The 20,830-nt window shown below is 52.3% G+C and overlaps 1 protein-coding gene across 3 annotated transcripts in view; it reads right to left on the bottom strand.

Annotated features, from left to right (window-relative positions):
• Nucleotides 1-15,750: 15,750 nt before the first annotated feature.
• Cd46 (CD46 molecule) overlaps nt 15,751-20,830 on the bottom strand; it is a 36,987-nt gene continuing 31,907 nt past the window's right edge. For all 3 annotated transcript variants that reach the window (XM_023701168.1, XM_023701165.1, XM_023701167.1), the window contains one exon: nt 15,751-16,618. In XM_023701168.1, the coding sequence (XP_023556936.1) occupies nt 16,513-16,618 (106 nt within the window). In that variant the 3' untranslated portion in view covers nt 15,751-16,512. The remainder of the gene's footprint in view (nt 16,619-20,830) is intronic.

Raw genomic sequence — 20,830 nt, 5'->3', positions numbered from 1 at the left:
GGACTTAGAGAAGGAAAGAATGGGGTGTGTTCAGCCTCCAGTCTCTGCTCTGAGTTTCCTGCTTGCCTCCCTTTGCCTGAGGATGTCTTTTGACGTCTACCTTCCTTTCTTGCGGTCCCTACCTCTAGCTTTTTCTTCCTCTTTTTGGTTTTCTTTTGGACACAGGGAGCAGACTGAGCTGCTGAGCTTCCAATCATGTCTGCTCCATGCCTTCACACCACGCGGCAGGCTGGCATCCCCAGGAGGAAGCTGGTGGCGATGAGCATCAGGATGGGTGGCTCAGGCAGAGTGGGTGGGTGGTCTCCTTCTCCCTCTCACAAGGGCCATTCTGGCAATGGTCTGTGAGGCTCTGTGACCATGATGCTGACTGAGGAGAGACCACCCCAGGCCTGTCAGCAAATCATTACCAGGCTGCTCAGGAAACCAAGGAACTGGGACCATTTAGTGTGGCTGTTCCCTGGGTCTCTGTGCCCCAGCCTCCTTCCCTTCCTTACTCAGCCTTCTCCATTGAGAACCTCAAGACAATTATTCTCTTCTTCCCATTCTGTGCTCCCGGCTTTCTGTGAATGGGCCGAGTAGCCGGCAGAGGCTGGGGGACAGGCAGCCGACTGACATGACCAGGCCCGAATGTGGGCGACAGCTGGTGAGGCTGCAAGTGTGGCAGAGGCAGGGCCCGCAGAAGGGCTCAGACGCTGTCATGGCCTTCGTGTCCAGCTGTGGGATCCATTGCTCGGGGCTGTTGGATGCTTTGGGTGTCGTCATTCCTGGGTAGTCAGGGTGCTGGTCTTACTCTAGACGTTTTCCATTTTGATGGGGCTGAGTCTGGGGCTGTGGTCTGGAGTGTAGACCAGCTGAGTGGTGGCTCTGGGGCATCCCCATCTGGATAGTCACTTTCTTCTTCTGGACTTGTTTTGATTTAAACAAGAGTCCTGGCACAGTAAGCCACTGCAGTGCCTCTGTAGGCAGCTGACGCAGGAAGGCCTTTCCTCTGCCTCACTTACCGCTGCTGCAGTGAGAGCCCACTGAGGGCCACGGAGGCCAGCGAGGCACCGCGGAGCGCCTCTGCGTCCTGGTGGGGAGGGAGCTGCAGGCAGGAGGGTTGTAAATTCAAGGCCCACTTGGAAAACTTAGCCAGACCCTGTCTCAGAAACTGAAGGAGGGGGAGACAGCTCAGCGGTGTAAGCGTCCGCCTGGCAAGCGCAAGGTCCTGAGTTCAGTCCACGCAGAAAGAGCAAAATAATAACTAAAAAAGGTGGTGGGCGTAGCTCAGTGGTTAGAGCACTTCTGGATTCAAGCCCCAGTATCACCAAAAAATAAAAGTAATGCCACAAAAAGAAAGAAAGAAAGAAAGAAAGAAAGAAAGAAAGAAAGAAAGAAAGAAAAGGTGATGAGGATGCACAGAATTGGGCCTGTCGCACTGGGCCAAATTCAGATCGCAGGAGCTCGCCATGTCTCCAGGAAAGCTTCTCCCCGCTGGTCGTGTTTATGGTCATGAGGGCCAGCCAGAGTCTGCTGAGAGCAGATGTAGAGTCTGAGGATGGAAGGTGCTTTCAGAGGTAGCTCCCACCTCCGCCTCTTTCCTGGGTGTGCATGTTCTCACCGCTGTCTGGGAAAGCTTGGGGGATTCCAGGGCCCAGGTTTCAGCTTCTCACCTCCCTGTTTGAGACAAGTCTGTGGACATGCTGTCGGTGAGGAGCCTGAGCCGCATGCCACGCCAAGACGGCACACAAGGGCCTGGGGTCTTCCTCCGGCAGGTCTGACCCTGCAGCAGCATGTGGTGAGGGAGCTGGGGCTAAAGCAGGAACAAAGAGGGGGCTCGCTCCGGTGCAGTTGGCGAGGTGAACCAGCGAGCCAGCGAGCTGTGTTCCTCAGGACGTGCTGGTACAGAGCCGGCCGCAGACAGGGCTGCTGCCAGTGCCTTGGAGCCACAGCCCCCATATCTGTCCCGAGTCTGGCTCAGCATGACCCCAGCTCCCATCATAGCTCTGTCCTTTCCTAACAGGGAAAACCTAGGTGGGCAGCAAAGGCTAATTGGCTTTACTCCAGTCCCACAGTGGTCTCTCTGAGTTGGACTAGGTACTTCTCTCCCAGGATTCCTATTTCTGTCTCTAATCTAATTCTTTGTCCCCTGCTATGAGCTGGCTTCTGCTGCCATGATGGACGAGCACTGTGTGTTGCCATTTGGGCGACCGGACAGTAGGCACCCCCAACAGGGGCTCAGGTGTGTCTGGTACTTTCTTCTTGACCTTTGAGTCCCTGAGATCTGTGCCAGGAGGCAGTGTAGGACCTTTCCACATGGGCCCCAGCAGAGGTTAACAGAACCCTTGGCGCAGAGCCATGGCAAGGTTTGGCCTTCCCCTAGGAGGGGGTTCACACCTCCCCTGCTCCATGGAGTCCTGCTGTAGCAGGGATGCGCGCATCTAGTTCAGGGCACTAGTTCTTGGCGCTGTCCCCTGGTTGAGTGTCTCTCGGGCTGAAGCTCCAGCTTGGAGAGGACACACACCTCCCCCCCACTCTTCTGTGTGTGCACGCGGTCTGACCCTTTCTGTGCTGTCTGCGGGAGGCCCCCATGGCATGTTCTCCTGGGACCTATGTGGCTGTGAAGGAAGTGCAGACTGGGTTTGGTCCTTGTGGCCTCTCCAGGGGAGCTCTTTGTGGGCCAGTCAATCCAGAGCACAGCCTGGGTGCCTTGGTGTGTGGGGCCCAGGCTGCTGTGGCTGGGCTGTGTGGGAGGATGTGGGGATGCTTGCCTCATGGGCAGGGGGTTCTGTGGCACTGTGTCACCAGGCACCAGGTTGGGGAAAAGGAGGTGAGTCCAGGGCTTCCTGCTAGGGCTCTGAGCAGAGTGAGTTCATGTGGAAGATTTGCATTTAAATGTGAGGCTAGGTCTACAATGAGACCAGAAGGCATGAGGCGGCATCTGAGTTCTGGTGCCCAGGTGCCAGCCAGGGAGGCGGAAACTGACCTTTCTTAAGGCCCCTCTTGCTTATCTGATTTCATCTCCAGGCAACCGTGTGACGCAGGCCCTGTTGCTCTCACGACTGAAGGAACTGGAGTGACGAAGCGACTGCACCAAGGTCATGTACTTGGTAAGTGCCGTTGTTAATATTCCATCCGGGAATTTCTGACTTCAGAGCCTACTTTCCTGACCCTCCAGGACCAACAGTGTGCTTGTGAACTGAAACCCTTAGAACTGCCTGCACCAGAGTGACTGGCAGATGCCCGGGAACCTTTTTAGGTCCCCAGGGGCGGCTGGGTGAGTTCCTTTTTGGAGAGACAGGGCTGAGGCGGGTGCCCTTTGGTGTCCCTGGACAGGCAAGGCCGAGTGGGGCAAGGACACTCCTTGCTGGACATGCTTCTAACTATATGCTGAGTGCTGTGCTAGGTACTGGGAAGGCAGAGCTCAAGAAAACCAAGTGTGTGGGTAGCCTTTGCCACTTACCAAGATCCTCTCTCAAAATACAAACTTAAGACCTCACTATGAAGCCTCTGAGTTCAGTCCCCCCTACTGCCGGAAAATTAAAAAAGAGAAGAAATTTTGAAATGCCTGCAGCTGCCCTCTCTGCAGATGGTGCGGTGGTGGAGGAGCAGACCCCATAGCAGAAGGGGTCCAGGCATGGTGGAGAGGAGCTCGTCACCAGGACGCTCATTGGCTGGGTTGAATTTGCTTGTACAGGGTCAAGATTGATAGATAATAGATACCAAGCCCCTTGCTGCCTGACTACTAGGAAAGGCCTTCTGAGCTCCCCACGGCTCACAGGGGTGTGCAGCGAGTCGGGGTTGGGAGGGGGAAGTAGGTGTCAGGCTGACGTTGCCAGTGGACTACTTTTTTCCATTTGTACTGCCACTCTTGACCGCCTGTCTCCCAGCATGCCAGGTGCCAGCTGGCTCTCATGCCTCAGCCTGGTCACTGTGCCTGTCTCTTGTCCCTGCAGTCCAGGGAACATTGTGGTAAGGTCTCTGCCAAGGCACCACTCAAATGTGTCTGCAGGAGGCAAGGTAGACTCACAGATCAATCTCTGCCAGGGCGAGGGGTGACGGAACTGGTGTTCAGGATAGGGAAGAGGGGAGTCACCCTCTGTCAGTTATTTGGGTTGGAACAGGCTGGCGGAGATAAAGAGTGCACCTGTGTGCTCTGCTGTGTGGGAGGTTCCTGGGCTTAGGGGGAGCCATGACAGCACTCCTCCAGCCACCAGGGCTGGCCCACCCCTACCACAGAGCTGCTGTCTGCCACCAGAGGTTTGGAGTCACCTGGCAATTGTGGCTGGGGGTGTGGAAGGAGGCTGGTCAAGGCAGTGGGGCGTGTGCTGCTGGGTGTGGAGGAGTGAATAGAGGCTGTTGGTAAAAGTTGACCTGTTTACTCCTTTGGTCCTCAGTTTCCTTATCTAGGAAACAAGAGAATTGAAGCAGAATCTGATTGGAGGATCCAACTCAATGTGGGCTCTTGTCATGCTGTGTGGGGAGGTATTGCTGAGCCAGGAACTGGGGACCAAGAAAGTAAAGACTTGAGTCATAATGGGGGTGGGGGGCTCGGAAGCTTGAGAGCAGCTGGAATCCTGGTCCAAAGAGGCATGAATTAGGATGGGGGTGGGCAGGTTTTGCGGGACTGCCGTGGAGGAGCAGGGGCTTCCAAGGAGTCAAAGGCGACGGCAGGTATAGCAGCAGCTGTCACTGAGACGCTCATGGGGGACTGGCCAAGGGAGGGCTGCTCAGAGAGCAGGGTGTGAGAGGCTGCTCCAGATAGGAGCTAAATCCTGGCCATGACAGGATTGAGGATAGGGAGAGGGTATCCGTTTTAGGGTGTACCCGTGAGTCCAGAGATTTGCCTTTATGTTTAGCCTTTCTTCCTCAAGTGCTTGTTTAAAGCCTTCTATTAAAAAATAAGCTTGAAGAAGATAATGAAAGAAAAAAGAAGAGCCACCAAAGCTTTCAGAGCTGTCCATTCCATTTTGGCTGTCAGTCTTAAAAAGAGCTCAAACAAAACACAAGCAGGCAAGCCCAGGGTCCCAGGGCAGCCAGGACTGGGGTGGTCAGGACTCCAGCCGGGCTTCTGTGGTAGCTTCAGTCCCAGTGTCCACCTCCAAGTCCTTGTGGGTAGAAAGCCCTGGGGCTGAGGGAGAGGCCTGCCACACAGATTGCAGAGACCCTCCTCCAGGTCAGCATTGTATTCCACACCGGCAGACGTTCACCTGGAATTTATGACTTTGAGCCTGCTTGCACCCACACATGGAGCAGGGATTTGGGCGAGGGATCGGTGTTGTGGGAGGGAATTGATAGTCATCAGCTCGTGCCCACATAGCTTTTTTCACACGCGCTGGTTCTCAGGCAACCCTATGCAGACAGGCACCATCAGCTCCGTCACTGACGCATCAATTGCCTGCATGAACTGCTTACTTGGGGCCTTCCGCCCATATCCTGTGATCCAGCTGCCATTTCTGTGGGATCTGGCCAGTGAGCTAGGCAGGACCAGGTCCTTTGGGAGTGGACTTGACCTCCGAGGGCCTCTAGGTTCCTGCTTGGTACACTGTAGAGGGAAGGAAACCTCACAGTGTCTTGCTTCTCTTCTCGTGGATTCTTTTATTTCTTGGAGCGCCTGTTAGAGCCGACTCGAACTTCCTGGCTGGGAAGCCGGTGCCTTACTAAGTGCTTCCGCAGGTCTCTTGCGTGTGGACGCTGCTGGACTGCGGGCGGCCTCTGGCCCTTCACCCCTCGTAAGGCAGGGAGCAGGTGTGCGCAGAGGCACGTTTCTGCTGTGCAGAGCTCATTCGCAAGGCAGCCTCATGGTGGGCTCTCAGGCTTTTCCAGCTGGTCTGTCCGGGGTGCTGGGCCTCACCCAGGATGCCTGGTGTCTGTGTCACCTGTCGCTGGCTGATGTGCAGGGAGTGCTGGCTGTAAAAACATGAAGTCAGACCTTGAAAGCACTGGCTACAGGTTGGCTTGCTGGCCTCGCAGGTGACTTGGGAGGAGTCTGAGTGATTGAACTCTTGGCTTCAAGTTTCTTGGGACCCCAGGCATAACTCCTATTTTAAGGGATGCTGGGGTAGGACACTAAATGACACATTTGTAGAGACCCAGAACTCATATAAAGGGGTGTAGGGATGCTTGTTTGTGTTTGTAGCAAGTCTGGTTGTGAAGGTTCAGGGCTTTTCTGTGGCATTTGCTGAGGAGCGAATGGGAATGGACAGGGTGGCCAGTGTGTGTCTAGCTGCCCGTCCATCTCTGCTTTGGGAATGAAGGCCTGGATTATGCAGTGGTGTGTAAGGGGCGTAGGTGATGGAGGAAGGCAGTTTTCAGTAGCCCCTGGTTCTCTGCATGCCTGAGGTGGGAAGCGCATGTTCCAGCCCATGGCGGGGAGGTTGATGTAGGATGCAGGCCGTAGTAAGTCACCTCTGCTTAGGGTTGCCAAGGGAAAACAAGGCTTCAGTCTGACACAGGCATCTGGACGGTCTCGACAGGGTCTGTCTCCTTCTGAGGCCATGGGACTCCCTGCCCTCCTGGGAGGACCATGCAGTTTGGGTACTAGGACCTAGAGATGGTCGTTAGCTCTGTCCCTCTTCCCTTCTGTTTGGAGGAAGCCACAAGCAGTGAAAGTGCCTGGAACTGGAACCCTAACCATTTCCCTTTACAGAGAGAAGTCCTGGCCCTGACCCTACAGGAACTGATACTATTTGCATATAGAATTGGAAATGAGCGAGCTGCGCCTCTACTCTCTGGGAAGGAGGTCTGAGTTGCTCTGGTTTGTGTTTGTGCTGTTACCCACTACCCACTGCTGCTGATTCTTCTTGGTCCTAGGGACCTCTGGTGGGCATTGTGGTGTGAGTGGCGTGGAAGAGCACAGCTGCAGGGAGAAGGCAGGAGTTGGCAGTGGAGTGTCTTGGGGCCCATGGCTCTGGGAGCCTCAGACCTCATCTGGGATGCTAAAGACTCAGGTGCGGATGGGCACTGTGTGACACCTGAAGTAAAGCAGGCGGTAGCTCAGGGAGAATTCAGTGTGGAAAGTTGTGCATGCTTGTGTCTTATCTGCAGGTGCAGGTTCACATCAGAAGGCCAGCTGGGTGAGGGACATTGTTCGTGTCTGAGGACCATGCCTGGTTCTTGCTGCCTTCCCTTCCTGTCCTTCCTCTTCCCCACTCCCTTTTCCTTAAGGGTACGTGGGTTTCAGCAGGCCTCCATGTTCATGGTGGGCTGGATCTCGCACTTCATAGAGCCAGGTCCCCGCTCTGATGTGCAGAGCGCTTAGAGTTAGTCTGCACACACCCTCCCATAGTTTCAGTCATCTCCAGATTACTTGTAATGCCTAACCCAGGTTAGATGCTGTGCCAACAGTTGTTATATTTTTAGGGAACGCTAAGAATAAAACCCCTTTATCAATAAAATTATGAAGAAAGAAAAAAGAATAAAACCCTTACATGTGCGGTTCAAATGTAGCTCCCACCCATAACAGGTATGCTCAGTCCAGTGCCGGCTGCCAGGGAGGAAAGCCGGCTGGGTTTGTCTGTGCAGCTCCCTTGTGGCCCCGTTTTGCTAGTGCTGCTAGTATGGGTGAAGTGTGGTGCTACGGGGAGCCATGCCAGCGTGTGGTGCTGACCGCAGTGCCCTCCTGAGCCCTGGACTGGGTGGCTGGGTACCCGAGGAGGTGTGGATTGAGCACATCCTTCCTGCGGCCACTGGGTCCCTCCCTACTCGCATCTCCTGGGATGTATCCTGCTCAGGCCTGTGAGCTGTCACTTTTCAGCCTGAGATCTGAGTGGAGTCCTCGGAAGTCCAAGCATACATGTCACTGTCACCCTGCTAGGTGAGAAGAGAAGCTGAGCAGAGGGGACAGAACACAGGCTGCTGGCCATGCCCCACCTGGCTCTCCCCAGGACAAGTGGACTTGGTGTTCAGAAGGGACTCCTTTAATCCTTTGGCCCTAAAAGAAGTTATTTGTGTTTTCTCTCCTGCTCTTTTCCCTCCTCACTCTCCTCCCCCCTCAGCACCCCCCCCCCACAGCCTCTGAAGAATTTAATCTGCTGGACAACAAACAATACTGTTATAAAACTTGGAAAACAAGAGGGCGAGGCCTCCCTGACAAGGAGAAGGGCATGCTGGGTAACGGCCCGAGGGAGCGTGCCAGGCCTGTGATGGAGCCGGGCGAGAGCCCAGTTGGCTGGATACCTGGGCGCCTGCCCCTGCCCAGCCTACTTGCTGAGCCATCCGCAGTCCAGAGGGGAAGCAGCCAGAGGAAAAGGGGCAGAAGCACTTTTAAAAAGGGCAGTCCTGTGTGTTTCCCCTCTCTGATCTGATGGGAGCGCACTAGACTGTGGAACTTCCTCCTACCCCTCCTTCCCTCCCCTTCCCTCAGTTCCCTCCCACACTCCTCCCTCTCCTCCCCTCCTGCCGCCTCCTCCTGCTGCTCTGTGCTCTTGAGCCTGGCAGACAGAGGTCCGATAACAGGATGGGGCTGGCATAGCAGTGGAGGTGCAGCTCCCAGCTGGGCAGCCAGAAGGAGCAGAAGGGAGAGCAGCCCTGGGGTGGCTTTGCACCCGGCCTCCCTCTGCCTGACCTGGCCTTCCTCCCACTCTAGGGAAGCGGAGCCACGTCACTGGGCGGGCACCACTCCATGTGCTCCGCCAGGTGTGTGCCCAGGTACGGGGCAGAGCTGCTCCTTGCTCCTGCATGCGCCTGGCTTCCTGGAGCCAGCCTGGGCCCACACTCTGGGGCTTTCTCAGCAGGCAGGCGGCTGCTGTGCCTTGGCGCTGCTGGCTGCAGAGCCTGGGCATCAGGCACGCGGTCCCCGGAGCATAGTGCCTGGTAGGACAGTGTCTCTGTTCGTTGTCTACTTTGGGGTGGTGAAAGGAGGGGGGACGCTGGGCTCTGGGGCCTGTCTGCCTGACCTCCAAGGTTAGAGCTCACCTGAGGCTAAAGTTTCACTTCTGATTCCACCTTCACAAAACCAGGGCAATGATTTTTAAGGGATGAGGGTGTGGCATCTGTGGATTCTCCATGGACTGTGATGGCCTGGGCCTGTGACCTGTGTGGTTGGCCTGGTGTTTATGTAATGGTCCATGGGAACGCTTGCTTTTCTTGCTACGGAAAGCACCAGCTTCCTTAAAAGCCGCCCAGGCTGTGTCATGTTCGGCGAGAGCTGAGCCTCTCCTTGGGAGCGTAGAAGGCTGCCTGGCCTGTGCCCCAACCTTTCCTTCCCCAGGTGCCCAACAAGCCAATCTCGCGCAGAGCAGCCAAGGGGCGTCCTTTGCCTAGACCAAGTTTTGCTCCATATCGGGGCAGGAGATCTAATTTGAGGTGCTGCTGCTGAAGAACCGAGGCTTCTGTACTTCCCACCTGAGGAGAGCCAGAACGGGTGCTGAGCCTACCTGGGCCGTGCTGTGGGAGACTGCGGCTTCTCCAGGGTGCCTGCTGAGGCCCGCAGGCATATGTGCTGGCCAGAGGATGTGATGCCCCAGGGGACGGGGGCCTAAAAGTGTAGCAGTCTCTGGGGTCTGAGCCTTCCTTGGGGAGCTCTGGGGCAGCCACCTCCCTCGTCCCCTTCACCCTGACTCCATCAGCATTGTATCTCCCTCTCCTCAGATTCTTGCTGGTTGGCAGCAGGCCCTTCCCTGACAGCTAAGGGCGAAGTGTGCACGACACCAGGTCTGGACTGCAGCTGACTGACCGGAAGCCAGGCAGCCCTCAGCTCCCAGGTCCAGCGTGCAGTGTCGAGGCTGCCAGAGGCACCCCTTTTTTGCACACAGCACCCCTGCTCACTAAGATGCATGCTGCTGCCTCCTGGAGCCCTGAGCCAGCGTCCCCAGAGGCAGGAGATGGAGGATCGGCTCGGCTTCCGGCACCCTCCCCCACCCTGGCTGGAACTTGCGTCATGTAAGTAGCTGTGACTCAGCACCCAGCGCTGGGTCAGGAGGGAGAAGCTGCTGCCTTGGCAGGAATCTTCCCACATCCTGCATTTGAATGCACCCTGGGAGCTTGGCATAGCGGGGAGCAGGGGTGTGGTTTGGGGGTGACTTGACGGGGCTCAGTGGGGCCCACTTTGGATTTTGTACACAAGGAGCCCCCTTCTGGGTTTTGCTTCCTTGTTATTTTTTGGGGCCACTACACTGCACATAAAATATTTAGGACTTCAAGACATCACACCGTTTGCAAGATGAAGGAGAAGCTATCTTTGCAATCTCTGTTGAGAGCCAGTGGCCCATGAAGTGCGTTTAACCCTCAGCTGTGTTTGGCGTGGCCTGCACAGCCCTGTTTCTGTGTCTTTGTTTTGTGGGCCTCCAGCATGCAGCTCATCCAGGCCTTGGTGCCCTTGCTGATGCTGCTGACCTCTGTCCCTGTGATCTGAACAGGAGGCCCTCTGAGCCTCTGTGCCTTGGTGACCAGCCTTCCCCAGCCTTCCTGGGATAGGTCCCAGTGCTCGGAGTTTGGGTCAGACAGGCCTTCTGATTCACTGTGTGGCAACCTTTGTTTTATATATATATATAAAACAACATACCAGGGTCCACCCTTGGGACCCTGGCCAGGCAGAGGAGTGTCATGCTGCGGCAGAGCCTTGGAGGGGACATAACCGCCTGGCTGGCGGTTTTTCCTTCCCAGGCAGCCCCAGTAAGCCCTTTACACAGCCAGTTTGCTAGGGCCCATTGGGCCAAGGCAGGAGGGACCCTTGGCTCTCAGTGGACAGCTGAGCCCGCATCAGGCTGCTTTCTTAGACCCCGATGGGCTTAGGCTTGGTGTGTGGAGATGGTGCCCCTCCCTGCCCTTTGTCACATCTGGCTGCTTCCCACTAGCTGAGAACCAACTCCTCCCCGTGTGACGGGGAGGAGAACCTTAATTTTGCTAGAAGAGTTGAGACATGGGTGGGCCTTGCATTTGATTCGCGTACTAAGGTTCCTTTCCCCCTCTTTGTTAAATGGTTTCATGTCTCTTCCTCCATAGACCTGAGAGTGAGGCTGTGGATTCCAAGGATGAGGATCCCAGACTCTGGCCCCTGCCTTCTGGGCCCTCAGTGGCAGTGGCTCCTTGCTAGGCACGGCAGCTCTGCTGGAACCTGGGGCACTGCTTTCTGGTTAATAGGAGAAACACTGATTCAGCGCCACACAAGAGCAGACCGGAGAGCTCCTTCTGCAGGGGAGAAGGACTCAGTCCGCTGGCAAGCTGGGTGGCTTGGGAGGCTGAGACAGGAAGGGTGGCTGGAGTGACAGCTGGGGGGGGATCTTCACAGCACAGGCAGGGGGTGGGGGTTCTGGAGCCCTTCAGGACCCTGCATAGCAGCTCCCAGGAAGGGGTTTGTGGATGGTGGCAGATAATGGCAACTGAATATTTTGGCTAAAACAAAAAGCAGAGAAGCTGAGAATTATCCACCTTAAATCACCCCCCCCTTCACAAGATTATGCATTTAGTGATCACTATCATGTAACACTGGCTTGTGACCTTAAAACCCACCTTGTCACCTGGTTCCCCAGGCCCCAGGTTGGTTAGAGATGTCATCACTAAGCACTGCTGTGCAGACTGGCCCCTGCTCTCCCGTCTGTGCCAAGGCTGTGGCACATTCCCTGTGGGCTGCAGCCCCTGCTGCTGGTGTGGGAGTTGCTAGGGAGCGTCCAACAGCAGCACCTCACCTTCCCCATGCTGAGGGAGAGCCCTGGGCGGCCGAGCCCAGATCCCAGGCGCAGTGTGTTACGTGCAGTATGCATCACCTCGCTTCCCCCCACATGCAAGTCCTGCTTCAGTTAAGTTCGAGAGGAAAATGAAGCAAAAGTCAAGACAAGGAGCTGGCAACTGTGGCAGGCAGGAAGGTACATGGACTTGGGACTTAGTCCTGGGAGCTGTTTTATTAATGAATTATGTGACCATGGACAGGGTTGGGGTTTTTTTTTGTACTTACTGAAGATCAGTTTTTTCCTGTTGAAGTTGGTAGGATATCTTCTTAGAACTGTGAGAATTAGGTAGCACAACTTTTGTTCCAAGTCTGTTTCCTCCTTTACCTGTAGCAGCACATACTGTTGTTGTCATAAAGGAGCCATTAAACAGGTAAAGCTGTGTTCAGAGGCCTTGGGCTGAGGTTCAGGGTCCTAAAATAGGCAGCTGCTACTGTTTCCACTGTCTTTTTTTTTCCCGTGGGTTGGGCTGCCTGAATGGCAGGTCTAGCTGGGGATTGAACTGCGGTATCCTGCTCCTGACTTCCTTTGCATGAGCAGGCACTTAAACAACTGAGCTAAGGGCAGGCCCCTTGTTTCCACTTTTTCTGAGTTATGACATCACAGAAAAGACATTTTTGTAACCTCCAAAGATGTGAAAGAGGAAATGAATTGCAACGCAGTCTGCAAATTATATTTTCAGGCAAACGAAGACCAAGTGCAGTATTTATGTTAGCAGATTCTCTACCTTACGTACCGATATGGATGGCAGCTTTTTAAAGTTACACCACAGGTTAACTCAGATTCCTGGCTAATAGAGCTACATGTGGATGCTAAGAAGGATGTGGGAGGAGGCGCATTGGAGCAGGGCCTGCAGAAGACCGTGCAGGCCTCTGTGTGTGCAGACCACACAGGCCGGCAGGCAGCTTGCTCCTGCAGCAGTGGCCTCCTGGATCGGGACCACCTCTACCTCTACTCATACTACCTGGGACAGTATGAGTAGAAACATTCGTGTACTTTCATAATGACATTGGCGCTTTCATTTTATCCTGTGTAATGCTTTATAGTGACAGGCTGGGAAATTCAGCAGAATTGCTGAGCTTTGTACCACTTGCGCGTGTAGCGTCAGCCGCGCGCCTAGCAACAGCGCTGCGTAGCTCTCCTGTGTCTTTCCAGCAGGTTGTTCTGTAATTCCACAAATAGAATCCCAAGAAGGTATTTCCCTTCAGGATGGAGGCCGAGTCTTCCCATGGAAGTTCTGCGCTTTCTTCAGAGAGACCCTCTTCTTCTGGAAGCTGGTTTCACATGGTGGCTTAGATTTTTCGATCTTTGTATCTAGCACCATTTGAAATCAGTGTTTTAGGAGTAAGAATTGCAGCACGGCATGAGAAAGACTTCCAGGCGTTGCTTCAGGAAGCCCTCCAAGGAAGGAAGGCTTGAAAGGCAAACCGGACTCTTGGATACACAGGGCTTGGGAGGGGCAGAGGGCAGCAGAAGGAGAGGTTTGTGTGTAAATACAGCACACAGGGGCCTGATGCGGCAGAGGCTTTCCGCTCTCCTCCCACTGACTGGCTGGAGATGGCGATGGTACTGAGCGTAATGCTGGATGTGCCCCGTGGAGGGCGGATTGTGCCAGGAGGGGAGAGAGCTGTGCACTAGGAGTGCTGGCCCCTGCGCAGAGGGAGGCCGCCCTGCTGCTGGCTCACAGACCGGCCTTCTGCGCTAGGTGCCGACCGGAGGAGTGCCCGCCTGCCCGCCCGCCGCAGCTGCCACCGGCTCATCTCTTACACAGGCTGACCGATTTCTCCTGGTGTTCAGAGTCTGTTTTTGTCTAGCACCATTTGAAATCGGTTATGATGTAGGGGGAAAAGCAGCAGCACCTGCGGAGCCTCGTGTGCGTCTGGCAGCGGCGGCCGCGGTTTCCTGGAGGACGGATGGGCAGACGGTGGGAAGTGCCCCCACACTCCTTAAACTGTGCTCAGGTTGTGCAGAGGCAAGAAATAATGTAATGGATCAAAAACAGCCATTAGAGTTTGTCTGATGTTCTCAGCTGCATCTTCTGAAATGTACCACTGCTGCAAGACTGTGCAGATCCGTTATCTTTGTTCAGAAGAGTCTGTTCCTGTGTCTTGATTTTAATAAATAACATACATTCCATTTATCATGGCTGTGTTTTTCATGTTATTTTCCATTCCTAATTCTATGATGAGAAGTGGTGCTGAAAACTAACTCACTGTGCAGATCCTGCCCGCCTTGTAAGAGATTTAATGGTGGTCCCAGCAGACATTAAAATTGAAGTTCATGAAGACAAGAATGAGACTCTGTGAGCTGGGAGGGTGAGAGGAGAGAGGAGAGAAGAGAAAAGCACTGTAGGCTGAGGGAGCTGGTAACCGCCCTTGGTTCCCAGAGAGCTGTGGACACAGCGCCTCTTCAGAAGGTTCCAGAAAACTTGCACTTAACAGCACTGTCACGTGGTCCAGCAGGGAGCAGCACTAATTTCAGTTGCTTTATAACAGATGGAGTTCTACTTTTGGCTGTTAGTTTATATCAACTCTGGAAGACAGGGTGCACCAGCTTTGTAAAGCTATTCAGAGATGAGCCAGATCTGCCTTCTCGGGAGGTACAGCTGGGGGACTCCTCGGGAAGGAAGATGGTGGCCCTGCCCTGGGCTTTTCCAGATGCTGTGCGTGGCTCCTAGCTGCCTGCAGGACAGGGACTCCTCACCCCATGATCACTGGACACCAAGTGATGGCAGATCAGCCGCCGAGAAGCTTCTTTGAAGCCCACATCCCACCAGTCTCCCCAGATGGCTGCCCTGCCCGGTGGGCTGGGGGTGGAAGGCGAATGAAGCATTTGTTGGGAAGATTTCCCAGTGAATGTGATGCATCCTGCAGCTGCAGAACTATTTCAGGCTGCTGATTGAAGAGTCCATGTTCTAATCCCCAGGATGTGGCGGTGAGAATAGCTAAGGAACTAAATGATACTGTTTTATGTGCTTCTCTGTTGAAGTAGCTACAGCAGCAACTGAAGTGTGGCAGCTTTGGGCCTGCTCTGTTAGCCACATGTTAACCTATTTTGGATACACTTGCTGTGTCACCAGTGCCAAACTATTTGTATTCATGTACAACTGAAACATGACTGCCCCTCCTGTGGCCCTGATTTTATGCCTTAAACAAGTACTAGATGATTGAATTTGGCATTAAAAAGCACACACACAGGTTTGAGTTCTCTTTTCCATAGAATTATGCCGTTGTTCTGTCTGCAAAGTTAGAAGTGAGGAGGAGCCCCTGTGCTCCTCACGGCTCATCTGGCGGCTGCCTTGCCTCTGTGGAAGCGAACACCAATGAGTCCTTCCGAAACAGGAGTCAGATCTTTGGTTTCGGGCAGCAAAAGGCAAGACCTTGGTGTTCTTTATAGAAGATGCTAGCCCAGATCTTCATTTGGGGAGCTGGTGTGTAACTGTAGGATTACTTAGCACACTAGTATGCCTGGACTTTGGGTGAGCTATGAGTTTCCCTTGAACCCAAGAAAATTCTGCTTTGGGCTAATACAGTAGTGCAGCACTGGAGCTTCCTGTACCCATAAAGCCTTCCGGCGAGGGCCCCTTGGGTCCCATCCCTATCAGATCTGGTTTGGCTGGTCTCAATGGGCCTGGACGCTGCTTTTGCTTTATAAAATTTCCCCAGTGATTCTAACATACAGTTAGGGTTGAGGGTCACTTCTTCCTGGTCCCTGTGGGAATCTTTTGTTACTGAATTTTACTACACAGAGGGTAGCCCGAGGATTTATTAACTAGTGGTGTACTCGTTTCCTGTGGCCACTGTGACAAAGTAGAAGCCTGTTGTCTTCACACACACACCCACACAAACACAAGCCCCATCATTTTTACTGGGTTGAAATTGCTGGCCCCTCAAAAGTATGCAGGAGTCATAGAGTGAATTCCCTTCCTCAGCACCTAGAGTTTTGGGTTTTTTTAGGGTATCTAGTACAGGGTCTACAAGGTCTCACTACATAGATCAGACTCATGATCCTCCTGTTTTCAGCCTTCCAAGTGCTGGGATTACAGGCGTGCACCACCATGACCAATCTCAATCCTGGTTTTAGCATGCCCTGGAGCCGGGGCCGGCACGGCATGCCAGAGATCGAACCCGGTCCCTGCATCTGCCTAAGCAGGCGCTTTCATCGTTCAGCTACCTGACTGGCCCCAGAGCTTCATTCTTGGGGCTGCACCATGCCTCCTTCTTCAGGGCTGCACTGTCACATTCTCAGGTCACCTCTGTCCTATAGGATCTCCCTTTGTTCTTTCTAAGCAACCTTGGGGTTGCATACGGTTTCTTACCGGGACCATCTCCCCATTCCACAAGCTATACCGGAACCTGCAAAACCCTTTTGCTGTCTCGTGTCACCTATTGGGATTTGGCTTCCTTTGGAGATCATGACATAGCAATACTGGAAATGCAGTAGAAACGCAGGTACAATGCTGCCCCACCCCCTGCCCCAGACCGAGTGAGTCTGCGCCCGCTTTTTAACAGTTACAGTGTGCTTCACGTGGACACCAGCATTTGCAAAGCACGGTGCCGTGGGATCCACTTCTGGGACGGATCTGAACAGTGCTTTCCCCAGGAGCCTTTGAGGTGGAGCTGGGAGTTGGAATTGGGTGGAAACGGGATGACAGCGCTGTCCTGGTCCGGTGCGGAAGCACTCATCCGAGCCTCAGTCCCGGGTTCTTGGGGAAGTCACAGGCCCAAGCGCGGGAGCCCGGGGCGCTTGTTTCCAGGAATCTGGCCCAGAGCTTGCCACGGTGACACCGTAGTACTGGAGTACAGTTTCAAACAGCGACGTAAGAGAGGTAGAGACATCACTGAAGCAGCTTCTACCACGAGCTTTACTACCTCTCCGCAGGCTTTCTCAGGATCTTCGCCCTCAGGTCCCGAAGCCAGGGGGGCAGGGCGCTGGGGGGATCCTTCTTTTTATCAGTTGTTTCGGTCTGCTGGCTGCAAGTGAGACGGAAGGAAAGTCAGTCTTCCCTGCTTTTATTTTATTTTTCTTGGTATTTGGGCATGAACTCAACCCAGGGTCTCTGCATTGAGTCGAGTCGCACACCTCAAGCCCCCCTCTGGGGATTGAACTCAGGCCGAGGCCCTTGCCCTTGCCAGGCAAGCGCTTATCCGACTGAGCTATCTCCCCAGCCCCTCAAGCAGCCCCTTAAGCCCTTTTTAATCTTTTATTTTGAGACAGGTTATCCCCAAGCGGCTACATTTCCCATGCTGGGTTGGAATCGCCTCAGCCCACCCGAGTGCTGGAAGCAGAGGCAGGTGCTGCCGGGGACAACAACGTTTCCCCCATATTTAAACATCAAGGTTAAGAGTTTAGCTCTTTTTTAAAAAAAATGTTAATTTCACAAAAGTAGCAAAAGAGGGCTAGTTTTACATTGAAGCCAAAATGAAATCAGAAATGGCTTCTGATGAACCTCTGATGACAGTTTGAAAGTGAGGAGGGATTGTCCAATGCCCCGATCGTCCACAGGAGGGCAGCAGTGCCACGCTCCACAAAGCCTGGACTTCCCTGTAACCTTTTTCTGAATGAACCTAGACATACTGAGAGCTGCTGTAGATCAGGAAATGATCTACGTGCAGCCACTCAATTCTGCATCAAGTGTAGAAGTTATTAGGCTGTTAAATCCTTAAATGCAAGTATTCAAATTCTTCTAATGCATAGGAAACCATTCTTGGTTAAAATGTTAGCTGTCGCCTGAATACCCAATACCAGAGAGTCCTGCATTTCCAGCTGCCTGAAAATCTACCTGAAGATGCCAATTTAAATTCCCTCCAACCCCAGATCTTTTCAGCATTCTTGTAGAAGACATTGTTAATTACCTTAAAAGCATTCTCTCTATATATTGGCAATTGAAAAAAAACAAGTTTCAAGGTCATGTGATTTTCTAAAATGATTTCCTTGTTTATATTTAATATAGTTTCCATCCCACATTGACATTAAAAGGACTTCTTCTATATTTTTCAAGTACATTGTGGCAGACAGCAAGACTCAACTCTAAAATTTTCTGATTTGGCAGGTAGAATTTCAAACCATGATTTTTCTTTTTTTTTTTTTTTTCTGAAGGGGAGTGTCAACCTTTACTTTCCTCTCCCTTTCTAAGTTTATTTGGAGAAACTGTCCTGCTTGAGAATCCCTAGTACAGGGGTCCTCAGCCTGAGCTGTACAGTGGGATCCCCTGGGACACATGGCAAGCCGACGCCCGGCCACATCCCAGATCACTTAGCTCTGAACACTTGGGTCTGGACCCAGGTGTTGGGAGCACTTCCCAGGCAGTTCCAGTGTGCAGTGTGGCTGAATACGCAGGGCTTCATCTGAAAGGCTCGGCAGTCCGAATCAAACCTGCAGAGACAGCCAGAATGATTTTTGTGTGAACAAACCCACATCCTATTAGTTCCACAAATCAAACTTTATGCTTTTAAGTGTTGGGACTTTTTTTTTTTTTTATTTAGCACTGTATATATTTATGAGATGTGGAAGGTGCATTTTTTCTTAGACCCTTTAATGTAGCTACCTCATGATTAGGTGCTGGTCATGCAGGCTGGGGAGACCAGGCAAAGCTTCAGGCAGTGGGTCATGTCTGAGATGATCCTTGGAAGACACACCACGCTAGAGAAGACACAGTATTTCTAGCCTGTACTATAGCAGAAAAGATGAGCAGGGGGTCTGGCCTGACCAGGAGTAGGCTATCTAAAGAGCTGTACAGAAAGAAAGGCTTAGAAGAAAGGACTTCATCGTAGAAGATCACATTCATGCTAGGAATCTTGGACCCCACTGTTCAGGGGAGGGGATCCCTGAACACAGACAGAGGCTGCCAGGTGGGGGTAGGAGACATCTGGCGACACGAAGGCCAGGGTGTGAGGGCCAGGAGTGGCGTGTTGAGAGAGGGCTCTCGTTAGAAAGACTCTGGCTTGAGATAAACACAGCAGACACAAACACATCCGCACCAGCGAAGCATCTCCATAGTACAACGTGGAAGTTTTCCCATTTATTTTACAAACAGTATTGACACACAGATCTCAGAAATATTAAATTGGAAATACTAAATAGGAAACAAACTAGTATAAATTGAAATTCTTTTTTTTTTTTTTTTTGGCTCAGACTGCCTTCAGGGTAGGTTTGGCTGGCTTGAGTTGTGGGGATCGAACCACAGCAACCTGAGCCTGACTGCTTTGTTGAAGCAGCCACTTAAAGAACTGAGCTAAGGGGCAGGCGCCCTGAAATTCTTTTTAATCTTTAAAATATCTAAGTTGAAAATAGTTCATTAGGTTTAAAAAATTAGGTATAACCACTCATTCTGAACAAGCACTGCATTCCTGAGAGCTGTGTGAAAATGGACATACACTTTAGTTCAGAATTCCTGCTTACTGCTGCCCAGAGGCTACTTCCCCAAGTGGCCATCCACAGGCTGTGAACGAATGCTCATTTGTGCCCTGGCCAGGGGGTGGGGGCAGGCTCTGTTCCAAACCACAGCAGACAGATGAAGCTCCCTTCTCTGAACTTCGAGGCTTGATTTATGCCCTGCCTCTCGGCTGAGGAGAGTCCTGCAGGCAGAAAGCTCCCCCTGTGTGTGGACTAAAGCTGGACATCGCCTGAGTTACCTGGTGGGTTTATCCACTACAAAACAAGTCTAAGGAAAGGCCTCTCTGTTTAAGGGGAGAAAGCCAGCCAGCTGTAGACAGAACTTGAGGTGAGTTATTCACCGGATAGAATTCTCTTTAAGGAAACCCTAGGAGCACAGCGCACACCTGGTACCATGCGCTACTGCTCTGCTGTGGATGGGGAGTCCTCTTTCTACGCATGGAGGCCGCTGGTTCTGGTAGCTCACTGATTTCTCACCCTAACTTACTGACATTACCAAGAAAAAGTAAAAATGTGTGTCATACATACACCTTCAAGCTTCTTTAAATCACCAAACAAGCTGCCAATAGATAGAAGTTTACCTTATTAAACTTTAGATAATTTTCCAACAGTATGGTTAAGGTGGTAAAACTTGTCCACAGTTCATTTTTCCGCATTCTTGTTTTCTGTGGACAATCACCCAAGGGGTGTACACACATCTGTAAAGGCATTAATGATGATATATAAAATACATCAGAGTTGCTAAAAGGAAGTGTCTCAAGGGTTGGCATTAAAAATATGTCAACACTACTATCTTTGCAAAGGAAGTTAATTTCATCGTGAGCTGCAGCATGCTTCTGACTGTGCCACATTTCGTAAATAAATGATCTTTCCTCCTGAAGACTACCAGGGACACCGGTAGGCCTGCCTTTAGGAGAGGCACTGTGTTCTCACAAACACACAGCCATACATAGGGCGGCACAGGAGGTGCTGCATTCGCGCTGCAGTAAAATACGAGCATCGGAACTTCGCAGGTAAGAAGAGAGAGGAGACAACCGGGAGCTTCAACAACCAAAGAATGAGCCACGGCACACTGGTGGGAAAGCAGGCAGCTCACGCTGCTGGAACAGCTGAACTTTGCTGAGAAGTGGTATAGTGAGCCTGGACCTGTGATTTCCTACAAGGCAAGGAGCAGAGTTGATACACAAGATAAATAGAATTAACTACGGAAGTTACATCCCAGAAGGCTTTTTAGAGAGAAAATAGACCTACATTTTTCCAGTGCTGGTGGTGGAACCCAGGGACTTACACATGCCAGGCAAATGCTCTATACAGCGCTCACACCCACTCAGAAGACGAATAAAAACTTCTTTATGTAATGTCCCCAACTAGAATCAAATGATTAAGATAACTCTAAAGGTTCAACAAGTCTCACTCTACAAACCTTTCTTCTATCTCTGTGTTACATTTTTAATCACTTCCAAAACAAATAGAGCAGCAGCACATGAAGTGCTTAGTAAATATTTCCTTACTTTGATTTAGGGCCAGCAGGGAGGACTGGGACAAGACGGGCTGCCTGACTTATCATGGATTTGAGTCGGCAGCCCTGAAGTGAACTCCACAAAAGCTGATGATCCTAACAGTGCCAGGACACGTACCTGGCTTACCCCGTATCAGTGTCCTGTGTTCTCCCGAATAACTCAAGTTTACACCACACTGTCTCAGCAGTGGGCATCTTTGTAAAATCTAGTCATGTCCAGTGCTGGTTGATGAATTCACACACGTATGCTTTGTAGAGGCCGTGTTGAAAA

The sequence above is a fragment of the Octodon degus genome, unplaced genomic scaffold, assembly GCF_000260255.1.
Source record: "Octodon degus isolate 3935 unplaced genomic scaffold, OctDeg1.0 scaffold00131, whole genome shotgun sequence".
Lineage (NCBI taxonomy): Eukaryota > Metazoa > Chordata > Mammalia > Rodentia > Octodontidae > Octodon > Octodon degus.
This window is presented reverse-complemented; position numbering and strand designations above follow the sequence as displayed.